The 22,503-nt window shown below is 46.8% G+C and overlaps 1 protein-coding gene across 1 annotated transcript in view; it reads left to right on the top strand.

The window, feature by feature from the left end:
- The first annotated feature begins 386 nt into the window (after positions 1–386).
- Positions 387–22,503, top strand: part of LOC123595697 (liprin-alpha-1-like) — a 32,480-nt gene continuing 10,363 nt past the window's right edge. The window contains exons 1-2 of the mRNA XM_045473363.1: positions 387–443; positions 1,800–1,892. Coding sequence (XP_045329319.1) covers positions 402–443; positions 1,800–1,892 — 135 coding nt within the window. The 5' untranslated portion in view covers positions 387–401. The remainder of the gene's footprint in view (positions 444–1,799; positions 1,893–22,503) is intronic.

Consider the following 22,503-nt stretch of genomic DNA (forward strand, 5'->3'; position numbering starts at 1 on the left):
TTGCTGAGGCCCAGCCTCTCCCCCGAGCAGGTATCCGAAACCCCCACCAGGGCGAGGCCTTTGTCACAGCCCCAAACCTGTGCTGATGTGTGTCCATCGCCCAAGGTCCGCAGCTGAGATCGGGTTCGCCTCTGACGTTGTAACCCAGTGCGTCTGGGCGGGTGCGTGTTGAGGATTCTCTGCCGGTGCAGCGTCCCACCCGGTAGTCTTTCCTCCCTGACGCAGTGGGTTCCGTTGGTGCTGGCGCCACAGCGCATTTGCCAGGCGGAGAGGTGGGCGGGAGGCCGGCAGGTTCTTGAAGGCGGTAGGAGCCCGCATGCGCTGTGGAGGGCGAGGGCGGTGCTCTTCTGAGCCTCCGGCTTCTCCCTTGCTAGAAGTCTTCCACCTACGAGGATGTCGCCATGGGGCCCCTGTTTCTCCCAAGACCGTCCCGTTCGAGGCAGGTGAGTTCTGGTGGACCCGGCGCCGCTCGGACTCCCGCAGAGGCCGCAGTGCCAGCCGTGAGAGGCCGGGTGGTTCGGGGCGCCCTGGTTCTGCTCACTTGGGGGACAGCGTTTGGCCCCCCTCGGGAGGAAGGCCGGCCTGTCCGTGTGGACGCCCGCAGGCTCCCGGGAGTCGTGGTGGCCGCTCTGTGGCGGTGGGGTGTGGGGGGGGGCGCCTCCCGTGGCAGTGCTGGCTTAACCGCTCGGCAGGCGGTAAGGGCCCTTCTCCCTGCCGGTAGTGGCTTCTGGGAGGTTCTCCGGGTGCCCGCCTCAGCCGCGGCTGTCGTGTAAGGAGGAGTGTGCCGCCCGCCCTCGCAGAGGCTGTCGGAGACCTTCCCGCCTTGTCCGTCCCCTGACCCCGCACAGGCTGCACACGTTCTGTCCCCCGAGGCGGCTGCCACGAACAAAGGCCGCCTTAGGCCCTTGCGTCCTGTGGGCCAGGCCCTAGAGAGTTTGGTGAGCTGGGGAAACCCTATAGAAATTGGGAAGTTGATGAGAAGAAGGGGAGAGTGTCCTTTGTTCCCTGGGTCAGTGTTTCTCAGACTCGGTGGTGTCGGGACACTTGGACATCAGGGGATTATTGAGGGCCCCAGAGAGCCTTCGAGTGTGGGGGTTGTGTCTCTTGATCTCTACTGTGGTGAGGTTGAACCGAGAATTGAAGCGGGCGCCTGGGTGGCTCTCTGTGTTAAGGGTCCGACTCTGGCTCAGGTGGCGATCTCACAGTTGATGGTTTAGAGCCCCATGTGGGGCTCTGTGCTGCCAGCTGCCAGCCTGGACTTGTGTCAGATTCTCTGTGTCCATCTCCCTCTTCCCCTCCCCTCACGTGCCCTGTGTCTCTCTCTCAAAAACAAACATTAAGGAAACCAAGCCAAATCCGAGCATCTCAGATGTGATGGATTCACTTAAAGACAATAAAGTAGTACAGATTAACGTACTCATACCTTTCATGCAAAAAATACGTACATTTTCAGAACAACACCGTGTAGAAGCGTGGCATTGGCGTTGGCATTGGCATTGGCTTAGGGCAAGATCTTTATTCTTCCAGCCGCTTCTGCATTCAGTGTCTTGTGGCCAATTATGTTGAGGAAGGCGACGTGGACTCCCCCAGATGAACAGCTGGAGGCGAGTAGGGTGTGGCGGTAGCTCCTCGGGTGTCCGGATGCCCTTTCCTGATTCCGCACTCAGATGGGTGGGGCTTCCTTGCTTCTCTTGGGGGTTAGCTGCCCGCACAGAGCTGCATTTTTGTGTGGCACGCGGTGGACGTTTGGAACATCCTAGGCCACTACTTTCAGCTGATCTTCCATATCTTTCCCTCAGCGAACACCTTCTTGGAACCACCACCTGGATGAAGAAATGGAACGTTCCCGTGCTTCCTACCTCCTACTGACTCCCACCGAACGTCCCCCAAAGGTAACCACGGTCTTGACTTTCACCAGCGATTGCTTTGGCTTGTTCTTCGCTTCATGTTGAGCCAACCCTTGAGCGCTGTGTGTGCGCAATGCACCTGCTTTCCTTGCGTGGCTGTGCTGGTCCTCCCCTGCTGCCGAAGGCCCAGTGTGTGAGCACAGCACGCTTTATTCTTTCTCCTGTGGGTGCTCCGGTTTGTGCAGAGGCTGCCTGCAGATCCACATGCATCGTATTGGGTTGCCTTGGAGGAGCAGGGCGTGAGTGGTGGCACGTGTCTGTTCCCCACGAGCAACGGCGTGCGGGAGCTCAGGGCTGGCTGATGCCTGGTATTGCTTCTTCTCGTGTGTTAGCTGGTTGCTGGGGGCTCAGGCGCTGGGAGGTATGGTGTATTCGTGGGACCCGCCCCTGTGTGTGTCTTGGCCACTCACGTGTTTCTTTTGTGAAAGAATTGCCTTTTGGAAGCCACTTTGTGATTAGGTTGTGTGTTTTGGTTTTTGTTGATTCGCATGAGTTCTTTCTGTGTGTGTGGAATACATCTGTGAATGGCAGAGGTTTTCACATTCTTGTGTATGTCTGCCTTACATTCCCTGTGTTGCCTTGTGGTAAGTGTCTTTTGTTTCTATCCAATCGTATAACCATTGGTATGTTTCTTGCCTTGGATTGGCTAGGGCCTCCAGTACTGTGTTGAATGGAAGTGGTGAGAGTAGGTGTCCTTGTCTCCTTCCAGATACGAGAGAGAAGGTTTTCCTAATGTTTTGTATACTTAATATTTTTTAAAGTTTCTTTCTTTCTTTATTGATTTAGAGAGCATGCATGGGAAGGGGAGTGAGAGGGGGGAAAGCGAGTGGATCCCAAGCAGACTCCGCACTGTCAGCACAGAGTCTGATGCGAGGCTTGAACTCAGGAACCGTGAGATCACGGCCTGAGCTGAAATCAAGAGTCAGACGCTTCGCCGACTAGAAGCCACTCAGGTGCCCCAAAGACTTCAGTATTTTAACACTACATATGACACTTTCCGTGGCATTACTGGTAGATAGTTGGATCAAAACATGAAAATTCTCCTCTATTTCTAGTTTGCTCTGATTTTTTTAACAATCGTCAAAGAAATCATAATACTAAGTTTTCTGAAATGTGTTTTGTGCATCTTTGGGGACAAGTGATTTGTTTCAATGTTGTGGTTTAACTTGAAACAACTTTTGCCCTTCTAGAATAAATCAAACCTGAGGTCTATGCATTCTCTCTTCACTGGATTCCATTTGTAAATCGTGTGCTTTGGATCCTTGCGTGTGTATTCAAGAGAGAGGTGGGTGTTCCCTTGCACCCTCTTGTGCTGTCCTTGCTGGGTTTGGGTTCCAGGTCGTGCTGGCCTCCTAAAACAACGTAGGGAGAAGCACTCCTTGTGCTTTCCCAGGAGAGTTTGTGTGTGTGTTCTTTTCTTTTGGGAAGAAGTGCTAGGCCAACAGCTGGTGTAGGGTTTTCCTTGTGAGAAGGGTTCTCATCGCCGATTCCTTTCTTAAGTGGAAATAGGATGTTTCTGATTTCCCATATCTTCTTGTGTCTATTTAGATGAGGCATTTTGTTTTCTAGGAATTTGCTCTGACCTCCCAAACTTTCCAAGGAGTAAGTGTCAACTGGTTTCTAATATCCCTCCTATCTGCAGCATCTGGTGTGATATTTGCTTTAGAACTTCTTGATATTGGTACTTTGTGCTTTGTTTCTTTTTCATAGAACCAACTTGGGCTTTTTTGATTTCTGTCATTTACTATTTGTTTCCTGCAGCACTGATTTCTGCCCTTTTGTTTTCCGTCTACTTGGTGATTGTTTGCTGTCCCATCTTGTAGTTCTTGAACTAAATCCTTCATTTGATTTTTAGCCTTTGTTCCTTTCCAGTATGTGTATTGTATTTATTTGCTTATTAGTGTGTTGATTCATTTTAGAATGAGAGCATGAGCAGGGCAGTGGGTCAGACGGAGAGGGAGGGAGAGAGAGAGAGAGAGAGAGAGAGAGAGAGAGAGAGAGAGAGAATCTCAAGCAGGCTCCTCACTCAGTGTGGAGCCAGGCTGGGGATTGATCTTGTGGCCGTGGGATCATACCCTGAGCCAAAATCAAGAGTTGGTCACCAAGCAACTGAGCTATCCTATGATATATGTATTCTAAAGCTATGAGCCTCCCTTTAAGCACACCTTTACTGATCTCACAAGTTTTGATAAGCCAAATGTTTATTATCTTTTATGTGAAACTATTTCCTAACTTTCATTGTGGCATCTTTTTCTTAATTCATCACAATGTTTAGGAGCATAACACATCTTGATGTTTCGGGGGATTTTCTCGTTCTCTTTGTGCGGATTTCTAGCTTAATTCCATGAAGGTATCTGTCTCCGTGTTTTGGGGTGGTTGTAACAAAATACCATAGACTGGCTGCCTAATAAGAAACAGAAACTTCTTTCCTACAGTTGAGGAGACTGGGAAGTTCTCAAGATGAAGGCATCTGCAGATTCAGGGTCAGGTGAGAGTCAGCTTCCTGGTTCATCAACAGCCTGCTTCTCCCTGTCCTCCTGTGGTGGCAGGGGTGACGGTGCTCTCTCAGCCGCCCAGGACTGGTCATCACCGGAAGTCTCCCTGTCTTCATCCCATCACTGTGGGCTTGATGAATTGTTGGGGGAATTGAACTGTGAATCTAATGCAATCCCTAAATATGCCCTGCAGTATTTCAGTCCTTTGAGATGAGCTGACTTTCCTAATGGCCTGGCATATATTCGTTTTCATGAACTGTTCCTCGGGCACGTGAAAATAATGTGTGTTGGGGGAATGCAGTAGTCTCTATTTATAGGTTAGATGAAGTTTGTTAATGACAGAATTCAGATTTTAGTAACCACTTGAAACCAAGTAAGGAATAGGCGAGAATGAGTTTAATAATATAACTAACAGGCATATCCAAAATATCATTTCAGCGTATAGCCGGCGTGAGAAAAAATTATGAATGATTTTGAATTCTCTTTGATCACGTTGTCTTTAAAATGTGGTGTGCATTTTATACTTTCCACACGTCGCACACTGAGGAGCCGCGTTTCAAGTACTTGCAGTAGAGCACGTGACCGCATATTGGACAGCCCCGTCCCACTGCCTTGAGGTTTCTGTTGTCGTCAGTTCTGTCAGATACTGAGAGATGTATCGTCAAGTCTCCCATCGTGCTTATGGATGTGGCTCTTTTTCCTTTTCTATGTTTGTCACTTTTTCTGTGTTTTGAGATTGCTTAATTAGGTATATGCAAGGTTGGAAGTCTTGTTCTCTTGGTAGATGGAACTTCCATATCGCGAAATGTGCCTCTTTGTCTCTAGTAGAGCTTTTTGCTATAGAGGTTACTTTCTTGGAGGGTCCCAGTGGCCACATCAGTTTTCTGTTGGGTAGGGTTTGCCTGGGGATCTTTTACTTCCACCTGTCTGTGATCTTACGTTTTAAGGTGTACCTTTGTGACCAGCGTATGCTTAGTTTCCTTCTAATGAATTTGAGAGTCAACCTTTTCCTTGCAGCATTTGTGCACATGTGATGACTGATAGGTTCGTTTACACGTACCGTGTTATTAGTTTCTTCTTTGTCCCAGCTGTTCTGTGTTCTTTTGGTCTCTAGCCTTCCTTTAGAAGTAGGAGGGAGTTTTTAATTGTACACTGATCTGTTAGGTAATTGGAATATATCTATTTCTAGAGGCAGGTGCATTTTAAACTGACCCCTGCCTGATTCAGGACTTGTACTGCTTCCCAGACACTGCTCTCTCCTTTTGTCTTTTCTTTGCTTTAAGATTTATTTGTTTTTTGAGAGAGACGTAGTACAATCGGGTGAGGGGCAGAGCAGAAAGGGAGACACAGAAGCTGAAGCAGGCTCCAGGCTCTGAGTCATCAGCACAGAGTCTGACGCGGGTCTCCAACTCACAAACCGTGAGATCGTGACCTGAGCCAAAGTCGGACACTCAACTGACTGAGCTACCCAGGCGCCCCTGCTCTTTTCTTTGACACTTGAACCACACTGAACTCCTCTTCACCTTTTGTTGGCTCATATTTTTAAGTCTTAGATGGATTTTGGCGTTGTTGTCATTGTTTCGTGCACTTAATGCTTGTGAAGGTTTGTTCTCATAGTTACCCTTTCTGTTGTGACGTTGTTCTGCAAGCCTTGTTTTTTCATATTTCTTTCAGAGACTACATTTCTTTTCTGCAACAAGCTGCTTTAATATTGATTTTAGTTTGTGTCTGTAGTTGATGTGTCGTCATGGTTTGTGTGTGTGTGTGTGTGTGTGTGTGTGTGTGTGTGTTGTTTTTGTTTGTTGTTTCTGTTTTTATTTTTGTTTTTGCTTCTGTTTTGCCTGAAAAACATCTTTACTTTGCCTTCACTGTGAAGAATGTTTCTGTTAGGTAAAGACTTCCAGGTTGGTGGCTATTTTAGTTCACCTTTCATACATGCCAATCCATCATCTGGCTTCATTTGCTTTTCTTGAAGAGTCAGCTGGTAGTGTTGTTGTTGTTGTCCCATGGAAGGCGGTATCTTTGTCCTCTCGTGACTGTTAACATCTTTTTGCCTCGGGTGTTCTTTGTGGAGTCACTCTCATGGTTCTTTTTATCAGTTTTGATTCTTATCTTTGTAGCGAAGTGGTACTACCCATTCTGTGTTTCCTCTACTTTGTGGGTTCCTATTGGACCTTTGTACCATATCTTCTGTGTCTTTTGGGCTTCTGTATTTTCTGGACGTTTTCTCTGTGTATGGTCTAGATATATTTTTACCTACCTATCTTTCAGTTCACTGAGTCTATTCACCTGTGTCTAGTCTGATGTGAAACCCACAGACTGAGTTCTTAATGCCATTGACAAGATTTTTTAGTCTTTTAATTATGTTAGAGAGCTAGACAGACTGGGAGCAAGGGAAGAACAGAGAGAGAGGGAGACACAGATGCCGAAGCAGGCTCTAGGCTCTGCACTGTCAGCACAGAGCCCAACGCGGGGCTCAAACTCCCGAATCACGAGATCATGACCTGAGCTGAAGTCAGATGCTTAACCAACTGAGCCACCCAGGCACCTGGAGATCTTAAGTTTAGCTCTGATAATTTGCAGTTTGAGAATCTGTTTTGAGTCTCTGAAAATTTCCCATTTGTCAAGAATGGTTTTTGGACAGTTGACTTTTGCATCCAATAACTCCAGTCTATGTGTCTCCTCTTGGTCTGTTTCTCTTCTTTCTTCTTTGGTTCGTTATGATGTAAAACCTGTTTTGTTTTGTTTTTTTATGTTTATCTACTTATTTTGAGGGAGAAAGAAAGTGAGAGCAGGGGTGGGGGTAGAGGACGGGGGAGAGAGAGACACTGTTGAGGAGAGGCTCTTTTCTGTCAGTAGAGAGCCCAACACAGGGCTCAAACTCACAAACGTGAGCCGAAACCAAGTGTTGGTCACTTAAACGAGTAGACTGAGCTATCCAGGTGCCTCTCTTTTTTTGTTTGCTTGTTTGTTTCTTTCCTTTTCTTATTAAAAGAATTTTTTTGTTAATATTATTTACTTTTGAGAGAGAGAGAGAGAGAGAGAGAGAGAGAGAGAGACAAAACTTGAGCAGGGGAGGGGGAGACAAAGTGGGAGACACAGAATCCAAAGCAGGCTCCAGGCTCTTCACTGTCACCACAGAGCCCGATGCGGGACTCAAACTATAAAGCGTCAGATCATGACATGAACCAAAGTGGGATGCTTCCCCGACTGAGCCACCCAGGCATTCCTTTCATTTCCTGGCCTTGCTTTGCCTTGCCTTGCCTTGCCTTGCCTTGCCTTGCCTTGCCTTTCCTTTCCTTTCCTTTCCTTTCCTTTCCTTTCCTTTCCTTTCCTTTCCCTTCATTTCGTTTCCTTTTCATTTTTTTCTTTTCTTTTCTTTTCTTTCCTTTTTTCTTCTTTTTTCTTCTCTTTTCTGTCTTTTTTTTTGTCTTATCTTGTCTTTTCATTTCTTCTTTGTTTTTATTTTTGTTCTGGACTGTATGGAGAAGCATAGAGGCTCTTCGTGTGGTTGTATTCCTTCAGCATTTCATCCCACACACCCCGAGTGCGGCGGTTATTGGGCCCACTCAGGCGTGAGTGAGTTGAGACTGGGGCTCAGTCTTTGTAAGGTGCAGTGTGAGCTGGGCTCACGCTGTCCCCCACTCCCGTGTAGACCTCCAGGCTCTCCATTTGGAGGCCTGGAGTGTTTCCGAGGACCCGTTCTTGATGCTAGGTCCCAAAGCCCAGTTATTTTCTCCACAGCACAATGACATGATGGAAGGGTCAGCTTCTCAGGCAGTGCTTGCCGAGTGCCGGGCTCATTTTCTGTGCCTCCCTGTGCTGTCCAGAGCTCGGTTAGCTGCGACTTTCTGCTGGCCTTTCTGTTAGGTTTCCTTTGCAGCTCGTTGGTATATTGCCTCCAATCCCTGAGGAAATTCAGAATCCTCACATGTCTTGAGGGAGAGAGAGGACTCTGAACATTAGAGTTGGCTCAGCGGGCTTCCCTTTTGTTGGGGTCTCAGTCCTTCCAGTGGTGACTGCCTCGGGGTCTCCTTGATGCCTTCAAACATGCTTCAAATTGAACTCATCTTTCCTAGTTCATGATGTGTTGATTAACAGGCTACTCACATGTATAAGAGCAAGCCAGGGAAGACTGAGAAGTCGTAGTAAACATTTTGGTCATCAGCATTTGTTACAGGAGAAAACGAAACCCAGTAGTCCTTGCCTAGTACCCGTCGTTCTTCTAAAATGACCATCCAGTTTGCCCACGCTCAGCCAGCGTCCATGGGGTGGTGATGGTGTCAGCCTCCCAGCTCCCTATCCCCCACTGCCATGGCCGCCCTCCTCCCCTGTCAGGTGCCTGCCCAGGGCAGGCTTTGTGATGACGGGCTGGCTATGGCAGGGCAACGAGATGAAGTGGATCGCTTAAGTGACAGTTATTCTGGGAGTGTTTGATCGGTGTGGTTTGTTTTCTAATTTTCGTAATGTTTATTTACTATTTAGAGAGACAGAGAGTGTGGCCAGGGGAGGGGCAGACAGAGGGAGAGCCAGAATCTGAAGCAGGCTGGGGGCGGGATGCCCCTCAAGCGTACAGGGTAGCCCCCCCAAAAAGGGCTTCTGTGTTGGTGCACCCGAATCATCTGCAGAGACACAACCACCCACCCTTGTTGAGCCCTTTTGTGACTCTGCACCATTGTGGTCGCCAGGCTCTGGCTGCTGTGCTCCTCGGAGACGGTGGTGGAGGCACATCTGAGAAGAGTGTATCTGGACGAGTGAAGGGGTTAGGAGGAAATGTCGCTTACTTGCGCACTGTGGTTCCGGAAAGGCCTTTTCCGGAGAGGTCGCTCGGGAGCTGAGGCTGACCGAGCACTCTCCCAGCAGTCTGACTCCGAGGCCAAAGGCCGGGGTCAAGGAGGAGCTTGGCTTTGTTGTGAGCGATGGAAGCGGAAGCGGAGCCAGGTGAGGCACCGGGCAGCTGGTGTTGGGACAGAACCTACCCCATAAGGAGTTGGGTTTTCAGATAAGGGCCTGGGGTCGTTGTGTCCTCAGGGGGAAGGACCGGCATGATGTTGTTGAATTTTTTTATGTTTATTTATTTTTTTCAACATATGAAATTTATTGTCAAATTGCTTTCCATACAACACCCAGTGCTCATCCCAAAAGGTGCCCTCCTCATTACCCATCACCCACCCTCCCCTCCCTCCCACCCCCCATCAACCCCGTTTGTTCTCAGTTTTTAAGAGGCTCTTATGCTTTGGCTCTCTCCCACTCTAACCTCCTTTTTTTTTTTTTTTTTTTTTTTTCTTCCTGTCCCCCATGGGTTTCTCTTAAGTTTCTCAGGATCCACCTAAGAGTGAAACCATATGGTATCTGTCTTTCTCTGTATGGCTTATTTCACTTAGCATCACACTCTCCAGTTCCATCCATGTTGCTACAAAGGGCCATATTTCATTCTTTCTCATTGCCACGTAGTACTCCATTGTGTATATAAACCACAATTTCTTTATCCATTCATCAGTTGATGGACATTTAGGCTCTTTCCATCATTTGGCTATTGTTGAGAGTGCTGCTATAAACATTGGGGTACAAGTGCCCCTATGCATCAGTACTCCTGTATCCCTTGGGTAAATTCCTAGCAGTGCTATTGCTGGGTCCTAGGGTAGGTGTATTTTTAATTTTTTGAGGAACCTCCACACTGTTTTCCAGAGTGGCTGCACCAATTTGCATTCCCACCAACAGTGCAAGAGAGTTCCCGTTTCTCCACATCCTCTCCAGCATCTATAGTCTCTTGATTTGTTCATTTTGGCCACTCTGACTGGCGTGAGGTGATATCTGAGTGTGGTTTTGATTTGTATTTCCCTGATGAGGAGCGACGTTGAGCATCTTTACATGTGCCTGTTGGCCATCCGGATGTCTTCTTTAGAGAAGTGTCTGTTCATGTTTTCTGCCCATTTGTTCACTGGGTTATTTGTTTTTTGGGTGTGGAGTTTGGTGAGTGCTTTATAGATTTTGGATACTAGCCCTTTGTCCGATATGTCATTTGCAAATATCTTTTCCCATTCCGTTGTTTGCCTTTTAGTTTTGCTGGTTGTTTCCTTTGCTGTGCAGAAGCTTTTTATCTTCATAAGGTCCCAGTAATTCATTTTTGCTTTTCATTCCCTTGCCTTTGGGGATGTGTCGAGTAAGAGATAGCTACGGCTGAGGTCAGAGAGGTCTTTTCCTGCTTTCTCCTCTAGGGTTTTGATGGTTTCCTGTCTCACATTCAGGTCCTTTATCCATTTTGAGTTTATTTTTGTGAATGGTGTGAGAAAGTGGTCTAGTTTCAACCTTCTGCATGTTGCTGTCCAGTTCTCCCAGCACCATTTGTTAAAGAGACTGTCTTTTTTCCATTGGATGTTCTTCCCTGCTTTGTCAAAGATGAGTTGGCCATACATCTGTGGGTCTAGTTCTGGGGTTTCTATTCTATCCCATTGGTCTATGTGTCTGTTTTTGTGCCAATACCATGCTGTCTTCATGATGACAGCTTTGTAGTTGAGGCTAAAGTCTGGGATTGTGATGCCTCCTGCTTTGGTCTTCTTCTTCAAAATTACTTTGGCCATTCGGGGCCTTTTGTGGTTCCATATGAATTTTAGAACTGCTTGTTCTAGTTTCGAGAAGAATGCTGCTGCAATTTTCATTGGGATTGCATTGAATGTGTAGATAGCTATGGGTAGTATTGACACTTTGCAATATTTATTCTTCCAATCCATGAGCACGGAATGACTTTCCATTTCTTCATATCTTCTTCAATTACCTTCATAAGCTTTCTATAGTTTTCAGCATACAGATCTTTTACATCTTTGGTTAGAGTTATTCCTAGGTATTTTATGCTTCTTGGTGCAATTGTGAATGGGATCAGCTTCTTTATTTGTCTTTCCGTTGCTTCATTGTTAGTGTATAAGAATGCAAGTGATTTCTGTACATTGATTTTGCATCCTGCAACTTTGCCAAATTCAGGTATCAGTCCTAGCAGACTTTTGGGGGAGTCTATCAGATTTTCCATGTATAGTATCATGTCATCTGCACAAAGGGAAAGCTTGACTTCATCTTTGCCAATTTGGATGCCTTTGATTTCCTTTTGCTGTCTGATTGCTGATGCTAGAACTTCCAACACTATGTTAAACAACAGCGTTGAGAGTGGGCATCCCCGTCGCGTTCCTGATCTCAGGGAAAAAGCTCTCATTTTTTCCCCATTGAGGATGATGTTAGCTGTGGGCTTTTCATAAATGGCTTTTATGATCTTTAAGTATGTTCCTTCTATCCCGACTTTCTCCAGGGTTTTTATTAGGAAAGGGTGCTGAATTTTGTCAAAGGCCTTTTCTGCATCGATTGACAGGCTCATATGGTTCTTATCTTTTCTTTCCTTACTGTGATGTATCACGTTGTTTGATTTGCGAATGTTGAACCAGCCCTGCATCCCAGGAATGAATCCCACTTAATCATGGTGGGTAATTCTTTTTATATGCTGTTGAATTCGATTTGCTAGTATCTTATTGAGAATTCTTGCATCCATATTCATCAGGGATATTGGCCTGTAGTTCTCTTTTTTCACTGGGTCTCTGTCTGGTTTAGGAATCAAAGTAATACTGGCTTCATAGAATGAGTCTGGAAGTTTTCCTTCCCTTTCTATTTCTTGGCATAGCTTGAGAAGGATAGGTATTATCTCTGCTTTAAACGTCTGGTAGAACTCCCCTGGGAAGCCATCTGGTCCTGGACTCTTATTTGTTGGGAGATTTTTGATAACCGATTCAATTTCTTCGCTGGTGATGGGTCTGCTCAAGCTTTCTCTTTCCTCCTGATTGAGTTTTGGAAGAGTGTGCGTGTTTAGGAATTTGTCCATTTGTTCTAGGTTGTCCAATGTGTTGGCATATAAGTTTTCATAGTATTCCCTGAATATTGTTTGTATCTCTGAGGGATTGGTTGTAATAATTCCATTTTCATTCATGATTTTATCTATTTGGGTCATCTCCCTTTTCTTTTTGAGAAGCCTGGCTAGAGGTTTGTCAATTTTGTTTATCTTTTCAAAAAACCAACTCTTGGTTTCGTTGATCTGCTCTACAGTTTTTTTTAGATTCTGTATTGTTTATTTCTGCTCTGATCTTTCTTATTTCTCCTCTTCTGCTGGGTTTAGGCTGCCTTTGCTGTTCTGCTTCTATTTCCTTTAGGTGTGCTGTTAGATTTTGTATTTGGGATTTCTCTTGTTTCTGGAGATAGGCCTGGATCGCAACGTATTTTCCTCTCAGGACTGCCTTCGCTGCATCCCAAAGCGTTTGGATTGTTGTATTTTCTTTTTCGTTTGTTTCCGTATATTTGTCAATTTCTTCTCTAATTGCCTGGTCGACCCACTCATTCTTTAGTAGGGTGTTCTTTAACCTCCATGCTTTGGGAGGTTTTCCAGACTTTTTCCTGTGGTTCATTTCAAGCTTCATAGCCTTGTGGTCTGACAGCATGCATGGTACAATTTCAATTCTTGTATACTTATGAAGGGCTGTTTTGTGACCCAGTATATGACGTATCTTGGAGAAAGTTCCATGTGCACTCGAGAAGAAAGTATATTCTGTTGCTTTGGGATGCAGAGTTCTAAATAGATGTGTCAAGTCCATCTGATCCAATGTATCGTTCAGGGCCCTTGTTTCTTTATTGACCGTGTGTCTAGATGATCTATCCATTTCTGTAAGTGGAGTGTTAAAGTCCCCTGCAATGACCACATTCTTATCAATAAGGTTGCTCATGTTTATGAGGAATTGTTTTCTATATTTGGGGGCTCCTGTATTCGGCGCATAGACATTTATAATTGTTAGCTCTTCCTGATGGATAGGCCCTGTAATTATTATAAAATGCCCTTCTTCATCTCTTGTTACAGCCTTTGATTGAAAGTCTAGTTTGTCTGATATAAGTATGGCTACTCCAGCTTTCTTTTGGCTTCCAGTAGCATGATAAATAGTTCTCCATCCCTCACTCTCAACCTAAAGGTGTCCTCAGGGCTAAAATGAGTCTCTTGTAGACAGCACATAGATGGGTCTTGGTTTTTTTATCCATTCTGATACCCTGTGTCTTTTGGTTGGCGCATTTGGTCCATTTACATTCAGTGTTATTATAGAAAGATACGGGTTTAGAGTCCATATGATGTCTGTATGTGTACAGTGTAGCCCCCCCAAAAAGGGCTTCTGTGTTGGTGCACCCGAATCATCTGCAGAGACACAACCACCCACCCTTGTTGAGCCCTTTTGTGACTCTGCACCATTGTGGTCGCCAGGCTCTGGCTGCTGTGCTCCTCGGAGACGGTGGTGGAGGCACATCTGAGAAGAGTGTATCTGGACGAGCGAAGGGGTTAGGAGGAAATGTCGCTTACTTGCGCACTGTGGTTCCGGAATGGCCTTTTCCGGAGAGGTCGCTCGGGAGCTGAGGCTGACCGAGCACTCTCCCAGCAGTCTGACTCCGAGGCCAAAGGCCGGGGTCAAGGAGGAGCTTGGCTTTGTTTTGAGCGATGGAAGCGGAAGCGGAGCCAGGTGAGGCACCGGGCAGCTGGTGTTGGGACAGAACCTACCCCATAAGGAGTTGGGTTTTCAGATAAGGGCCTGGGGTCGTTGTGTCCTCAGGGGGAAGGACCGGCATGATGTTGTTGAATTTTTTTATGTTTATTTATTTTTTTCAACATATGAAATTTATTGTCAAATTGCTTTCCATACAACACCCAGTGCTCATCCCAAAAGGTACCCTCCTCATTACCCATCACCCACCCTCCCCTCCCTCCCACCCCCCATCAACCCCGTTTGTTCTCAGTTTTTAAGAGGCTCTTATGCTTTGGCTCTCTCCCACTCTAACCTCCTTTTTTTTTTTTTTTTTTTTTTTTTCTTCCTGTCCCCCATGGGTTTCTCTTAAGTTTCTCAGGATCCACCTAAGAGTGAAACCATATGGTATCTGTCTTTCTCTGTATGGCTTATTTCACTTAGCATCACACTCTCCAGTTCCATCCATGTTGCTACAAAGGGCCATATTTCATTCTTTCTCATTGCCACGTAGTACTCCATTGTGTATATAAACCACAATTTCTTTATCCATTCATCAGTTGATGGACATTTAGGCTCTTTCCATCATTTGGCTATTGTTGAGAGTGCTGCTATAAACATTGGGGTACAAGTGCCCCTATGCATCAGTACTCCTGTATCCCTTGGGTAAATTCCTAGCAGTGCTATTGCTGGGTCCTAGGGTAGGTGTATTTTTAATTTTTTGAGGAACCTCCACACTGTTTTCCAGAGTGGCTGCACCAATTTGCATTCCCACCAACAGTGCAAGAGAGTTCCCGTTTCTCCACATCCTCTCCAGCATCTATAGTCTCTTGATTTGTTCATTTTGGCCACTCTGACTGGCGTGAGGTGATATCTGAGTGTGGTTTTGATTTGTATTTCCCTGATGAGGAGCGACGTTGAGCATCTTTACATGTGCCTGTTGGCCATCCGGATGTCTTCTTTAGAGAAGTGTCTGTTCATGTTTTCTGCCCATTTGTTCACTGGGTTATTTGTTTTTTGGGTGTGGAGTTTGGTGAGCGCTTTATAGATTTTGGATACTAGCCCTTTGTCCGATATGTCATTTGCAAATATCTTTTCCCATTCCGTTGTTTGCCTTTTAGTTTTGCTGGTTGTTTCCTTTGCTGTGCAGAAGCTTTTTATCTTCATAAGGTCCCAGTAATTCATTTTTGCTTTTCATTCCCTCGCCTTTGGGGATGTGTCGAGTAAGAGATAGCTACGGCTGAGGTCAGAGAGGTCTTTTCCTGCTTTCTCCTCTAGGGTTTTGATGGTTTCCTGTCTCACATTCAGGTCCTTTATCCATTTTGAGTTTATTTTTGTGAATGGTGTGAGAAAGTGGTCTAGTTTCAACCTTCTGCATGTTGCTGTCCAGTTCTCCCAGCACCATTTGTTAAAGAGACTGTCTTTTTTCCATTGGATGTTCTTCCCTGCTTTGTCAAAGATGAGTTGGCCATACGTCTGTGGGTCTAGTTCTGGGGTTTCTATTCTATCCCATTGGTCTATGTGTCTGTTTTTGTGCCAGTACCATGCTGTCTTCATGATGACAGCTTTGTAGTTGAGGCTAAAGTCTGGGATTGTGATGCCTCCTGCTTTGGTCTTCTTCTTCAAAATTACTTTGGCCATTCGGGGCCTTTTGTGGTTCCATATGAATTTTAGGATTGCTTGTTCTAGTTTCGAGAAGAATGCTGCTGCAATTTTCATTGGGATTGCATTGAATGTGTAGATAGCTTTGGGTAGTATTGACACTTTGACAATATTTATTCATCCAATCCATGAGCACGGAATGTCTTTCCATTTCTTCATATCTTCTTCAATTACCTTCATAAGCTTTCTATAGTTTTCAGCATACAGGTCTTTTACATCTTTGGTTAGAGTTATTCCTAGGTATTTTATGCTTCTTGGTGCAATTGTGAATGGGATCAGCTTCTTTATTTGTCTTTCCGTTGCTTCATTGTTAGTGTATAAGAATGCAACTGATTTCTGTACATTGATTTTGCATCCTGCAACTTTGCCGAATTCAGTATCAGTCCTAGCAGACTTTTGGGGGAGTCTATCAGATTTTCCATGTATAGTATCATGTCATCTGCAAAAAGGGAAAGCTTGACTTCATCTTTGCCAATTTGGATGCCTTTGATTTCCTTTTGCTGTCTGATTGCTGATGCTAGAACTTCCAACACTATGTTAAACAACAGCGTTGAGAGTGGGCATCCCCGTCGCGTTCCTGATCTCAGGGAAAAAGCTCTCATTTTTTCCCCATTGAGGATGATGTTAGCTGTGGGCTTTTCATAAATGGCTTTTATGATCTTTAAGTATGTTCCTTCTATCCCGACTTTCTCCAGGGTTTTTATTAGGAAAGGGTGCTGAATTTTGTCAAAGGCCTTTTCTGCATCGATTGACAGGCTCATATGGTTCTTATCTTTTCTTTCCTTACTGTGATGTATCACGTTGTTTGATTTGCGAATGTTGAACCAGCCCTGCATCCCAGGAATGAATCCCACTTAATCATGGTGGGTAATTCTTTTTATATGCTGTTGAATTCGATTTGCTAGTATCTTATTGAGAATTCTTGCATCCATATTCATCAGGGATATTGGCCTGTAGTTCTCTTTTTTCACTGGGTCTCTGTCTGGTTTAGGAATCAAAGTAATACTGGCTTCATAGAATGAGTCTGGAAGTTTTCCTTCCCTTTCTATTTCTTGGCATAGCTTGAGAAGGATAGGTATTATCTCTGCTTTAAACGTCTGGTAGAACTCCCCTGGGAAGCCATCTGGTCCTGGACTCTTATTTGTTGGGAGATTTTTGATAACCGATTCAATTTCTTCGCTGGTGATGGGTCTGCTCAAGCTTTCTCTTTCCTCCTGATTGAGTTTTGGAAGAGTGTGCGTGTTTAGGAATTTGTCCATTTGTTCTAGGTTGTCCAATGTGTTGGCATATAAGTTTTCATAGTATTCCCTGAATATTGTTTGTATCTCTGAGGGATTGGTTGTAATAATTCCATTTTCATTCATGATTTTATCTATTTGGGTCATCTCCCTTTTCTTTTTGAGAAGCCTGGCTAGAGGTTTGTCAATTTTGTTTATCTTTTCAATTTTTTTTTTCAACGTTTATTTATTTTTGGGACAGAGAGAGACAGAGCATGAACGGGGGAGGGGCAGAGAGAGAAGGAGACACAGAATCGGAAACAGGCTCCAGGCTCCGAGCCATCAGCCCAGAGCCTGACGCGGGGCTCGAACTCACAGACCGCGAGATCGTGACCTGGCTGAAGTCGGACGCTTAACCGACTGCACCACCCAGGCGCCCCTTGTTTATCTTTTCAAAAAACCAACTCTTGGTTTCGTTGATCTGCTCTACAGTTTTTTTTAGATTCTATATTGTTTATTTCTGCTCTGATCTTTCTTATTTCTCCTCTTCTGCTGGGTTTAGGCTGCCTTTGCTGTTCTGCTTCTATTTCCTTTAGGTGTGCTGTTAGATTTTGTATTTGGGATTTCTCTTGTTTCTGGAGATAGGCCTGGATCGCAACGTATTTTCCTCTCAGGACTGCCTTCGCTGCATCCCAAAGCGTTTGGATTGTTGTATTTTCTTTTTCGTTTGTTTCCGTATATTTGTCAATTTCTTCTCTAATTGCCTGGTCGACCCACTCATTCTTTAGTAGGGTGTTCTTTAACCTCCATGCTTTGGGAGGTTTTCCAGACTTTTTCCTGTGGTTCATTTCAAGCTTCATAGCCTTGTGGTCTGACAGCATGCATGGTACAATTTCAATTCTTGTATACTTATGAAGGGCTGTTTTGTGACCCAGTATATGACGTATCTTGGAGAAAGTTCCATGTGCACTCGAGAAGAAAGTATATTCTGTTGCTTTGGGATGCAGAGTTCTAAATAGATGTGTCAAGTCCATCTGATCCAATGTATCGTTCAGGGCCCTTGTTTCTTTATTGACCGTGTGTCTAGATGATCTATCCATTTCTGTAAGTGGAGTGTTAAAGTCCCCTGCAATGACCACATTCTTATCAATAAGGTTGCTCATGTTTATGAGGAATTGTTTTCTATATTTGGGGGCTCCTGTATTCGGCGCATAGACATTTATAATTGTTAGCTCTTCCTGATGGATAGGCCCTGTAATTATTATAAAATGCCCTTCTTCATCTCTTGTTACAGCCTTTGATTGAAAGTCTAGTTTGTCTGATATAAGTATGGCTACTCCAGCTTTCTTTTGGCTTCCAGTAGCATGATAAATAGTTCTCCATCCCCTCACTCTCAATCTAAAGGTGTCCTCAGGGCTAAAATGAGTCTCTTGTAGACAGCACATAGATGGGTCTTGGTTTTTTATCCATTCTGATACCCTGTGTCTTTTGGTTGGCGCATTTGGTCCATTTACATTCAGTGTTATTATAGAAAGATATGGGTTTAGAGTCCTTATGATGTCTGTATGTGTACAGTGTAGCCCCCCCAAAAAGGGCTTCTGTGTTGGTGCACCCGAATCATCTGCAGAGACACAACCACCCACCCTTGTTGAGCCCTTTTGTGACTCTGCACCATTGTGGTCGCCAGGCTCTGGCTGCTGTGCTCCTCGGAGACGGTGGTGGAGGCACATCTGAGAAGAGTGTATCTGGATGAGTGAAGGGGTTAGGAGGAAATGTCGCTTACTTGCGCACTGTGCTTCCGGAAAGGCCTTTTCCGGAGAGGTCGCTCGGGAGCTGAGGCTGACCGAGCACTCTCCCAGCAGTCTGACTCCGAGGCCAAAGGCCGGGGTCAAGGAGGAGCTTGGCTTTGTTGTGAGCGATGGAAGCGGAAGCGGAGCCAGGTGAGGCACCGGGCAGCTGGTGTTGGGACAGAACCTACCCCGTAAGGAGTTGGGTTTTCAGATAAGGGCCTCGGGTCGTTGTGTCCTCAGGGGGCAGGACCGGCATGATGTTGTTGAATTTTTTGAAAGCTGGTGCTGGTTCTGTGTGGATAGTGGGTTGGGGGAGGAGACAAGAATGGATGCAGTGTGGACGTCATTGGGTAGAGTGGCTCCTTCTATCGTGTGGGTTGAGCTCTAAGATTCGTGCTTTAGGCAACAGGTACAAGCCCCTCACATCACCCATCACATAAAGCACAGGACAGTGTGCGTCTTTATATCCTTTACAGAACTACGTAATGTGTAAAAGCAGCGTGTGTAATATTTACGCGTGTGGGTACAAGGCGTACACTAAAGCATTCACCTGTTCTGGAGAGCGTGGCAGGCACTGTACTAGGTGCTGAACGCTATGTGCTGCAGTTACCTCGCCCAGAGACGTATGTGGTTTTACGGAGAGCAATAGAAGGGCATGGGAGTGTGTGGTTCGGTGGAATAGGAGGAACGTGTGCACAGTGCGGCCGCAGGATGGCCGTTTTGTCCCATGGGTCGGCGTGGGTCAGACTCGGGGAGGCGGTTTTCCTTGGGAGGTTCGGCTGCCCTGTGTTCATGCACCCCACTCTGTCTCCCGGACGCCTTTCCAAGCACCTCGTAGTGAAGCTCCATCTGGGCGGACTGTGGGCTCTTGAGCTCCACACGGGCCACCACCCTCCTCCCCACACCTGTGCCTCCTCCTGGGAACAGAGCAGCTTGCTCCCTGGTCCGGTGGTCAGAAGCCAGGGAGATGGCTTTGCCTCTTTCCTGCTCTTCCCTCTCCCTGCTGGTCCGTGGGTCCTGTGGCGTGGAGCTTGCCTGTCTCAGAAGCCATCTGTGAGGTCTCTGGAGATCTGTACCCTGTCATCACTTGGGTGGACTCGGGGAGGGCCCGAGTCCTGCGGTCTTCCCTGCGCCGGCCCCACTCACCTCGCAGCAGCTTGGCTGTGGGGCGGGGGGCGCTTCGTGCTGTGCAGAGATACTGGCGTCCTGCCCCATCTGTGTACAATACGCCTCGCTCTCTGAGAAGACGGCCTTTCTTTCTGAATCTGTGTCCTGCCTGCTGGCCCTTAGTGCCGGGTGTTGCCGAGCAACTTGGTCACTGACTCCTTTGGGGAAACACGTATGCCTTGTGTACGAGGACCGTCTAAACTTCTCCTTTTCTGCTCCTAGGTTGCTCAGTCAGTTAAGCGGCTGACTTTGGCCCCGTCATGAACTTTTTCTTGGCGAGGTAACCCCCGAGACGGGCTCTGAGCTGACAGCCCAGAGCCTGGAGTCTGCTTTCAATTCCTTGTCTCCCTCTCACTCTGCCCGTCCCCTGCTGCTCTGCGTCTCTAAGAAATAAAGAATGACATTAAAAAATTAAAACAGAAAATCTATTTCTAGTTTACTCTTTTCTGTTGTTCACAAAGGTCGTGCTTGCTTCGTTCTTCCCCAAGGATGAGTAGAGCTGACCGTGGAACAACTTGGTGTTCGGGGTTCCACCCTGCCCACGATTGAAAATCCGTGTATAACGTTTGGTCCCCAGAACACTTAACTGTTCAAACTCTCCTGTTGTCCAGTAACCTGAGTAGAAACAAAAACAGTGCATTAGCACCTGTGTCTTGTATGTGTTCTATACTCTATTCCTCGAGTCAAGTAATCGAGAGAAACAGTTTTACGTCACAGGGAAATAGGTGCACAGCTCTGCGCTGTATTGATCCCTAAGTTTATTCTCCGTTTGTTTCTAGAATGAATTGTCTATCAGAACCCACATCAGTGCTGCCTCAGGTGACACACTACGCTGTTGTTACGTGTATCATTAGCACTACGCGTCCGAAGTGGGAGGAATTGGAAAGATTCCTGTGTATTCACGGATGTCACAATTCATGCGTTACCAGTGAAGGGTGAATGCTTCATGATGGCCTGGTGTAATCAGTACGATTGCTTCGTCATGGCCTAGGAGATACACGGGGGAATGAATGGTTACAAAGCTTTGCTAGCCTGCAGTTTTACAGCCCTATTCCTAATACAGCCTGGACACATTGTTACATTACAAAGACAGCCTGTGATAGTAGGCTGAGAGGCATCTTCTCTGGGCGGGGACAGAGAGAGGCCTGCCAGAAGGAAATGTCATGTTTGGAAAGCCAGGTTATGGAACAACACGTTATTCGTTTTCTGTCAGATCTTACTGCCCTTATGCCCGTGTGAGGATAGGCTGTCCGAGTGCACACAGTTCTCGCACACGATGTTCCTCCTGATGAACGCTTAGGTGGTGGTGACACACATGCGCCCCGGGCGGCCTGGCTGCATGCTCCCTCGATTTTCACGCACAGACGTGTGCATGGCAGGCGAAGTGGTTCACTGAGCACCTTGGTGAGGATTTGCTGTCTGGAAAGTGGGGGTGGGTCCTCACAAATGTGCTGATATGCAGACCTGCATGGGGTGGGGGGGACCCGCTAGCTGGGGCAGGCTTGGGCCTTGGGGCCCGGCGGTATGGGGGTGGAGGCGGGCACTGTCTGTGCAGCTTTCCAGAAGGGCCTTTCTGTTCCTGGCCAATGTTTCCGTAGACGGCTGGCTGGCTTTAGTCCCAGCGCCCTTGTCGTGGAAGGGTCCATGTGGGAAAGGAGCCGAGACTCTGCCGGATCACTCCTGGTGGCAGCGTGCTTTCCAGCGATGACACTTCCATGCCGCCTTCCTCGCCCTCCGTCTGCTTCGCCAGATCTCCTCTCTGTGCTGTCTTCTTCTGTGACCTCCTCTGGGCTTTTCTCTGTGCGCGTGACCTTCTGTAGGATACGCTTTTTGAATCCCTGCATCCCCCAACTCTTTTTCTTTTTCTTTTTGCCATATGCACAGTCTCATTCATGAGTTTCCTGATTGGCTGTGTCATAGGTCCTGGAAATCACGCACGTCGTATGGACAGTCATCTCTAGCAGGGATTTCTTGATTGTGTTGGGCTTGATGGTTTTCCCAGAGTGTTTTGTAACGTCCCTTGGCATCTTCCTGACTTTCATAATGTTCCCTCTGTGGCGGTTCTCTTTGGTAGCATTGACTGTCCTTCTTGTAAAGTGCCTGTGTCATGAGCCTCACAGATCCTCGTGGCCCCTGGTCCGCAGGCTGACTGAGACCCGCTGCGCTGCGGAGCGAGTGAGCCGCCAAGACACGATTGGTGGTGACCCGTGGGGTTCTGGGTGGCCAGGACTTTGTCCGATGTCAGAAGAACTTTGGAGGACAGTCCCTTGCTTTCAGCGTGCTTCCTGAGTTGAGGGACAGAGCCGGGATGGAACTGGTCCGGGGCAAGGGCTCTGGCTGTGCAGCCAGACCACTGGCCACTGGGACTTGTTGCCTTCAGGACCCTGGGGTGAGCTTCCTGCACAGGGCCAGCCGCCCTGATCACACCCCCGCCTGTATCCGCTCAGTCGGTAGCTGCTTCACCCCTTCCCACCCAACATCTTGGTGCTCACTTGTCTTTCTCGTGAATAAATGTCGTTTGTGGCATTTTCCCCCCGACGGGGCACCTCCTTCTGCACGAAAAACCTGTGCAGGCAGCCATGGTCTCCTCAACTGATTTTCTTGGGTTTTCACTTTTTGTGTTGGAGAGGTCGACATGCGGTGGATGGTAGTTCCTTCTTCTCTGCAATCTTCTCTGGGGCGTCTGGGAAACCGTGTGCTTCCTCTTCGTGGTAGAAGCTGCTTCTCCTATCGTC

Source organism: Leopardus geoffroyi, assembly GCF_018350155.1.
Source record: "Leopardus geoffroyi isolate Oge1 chromosome D3 unlocalized genomic scaffold, O.geoffroyi_Oge1_pat1.0 chrD3_random_Un_scaffold_62, whole genome shotgun sequence".
Classification (NCBI taxonomy): Eukaryota; Metazoa; Chordata; class Mammalia; order Carnivora; family Felidae; genus Leopardus; species Leopardus geoffroyi.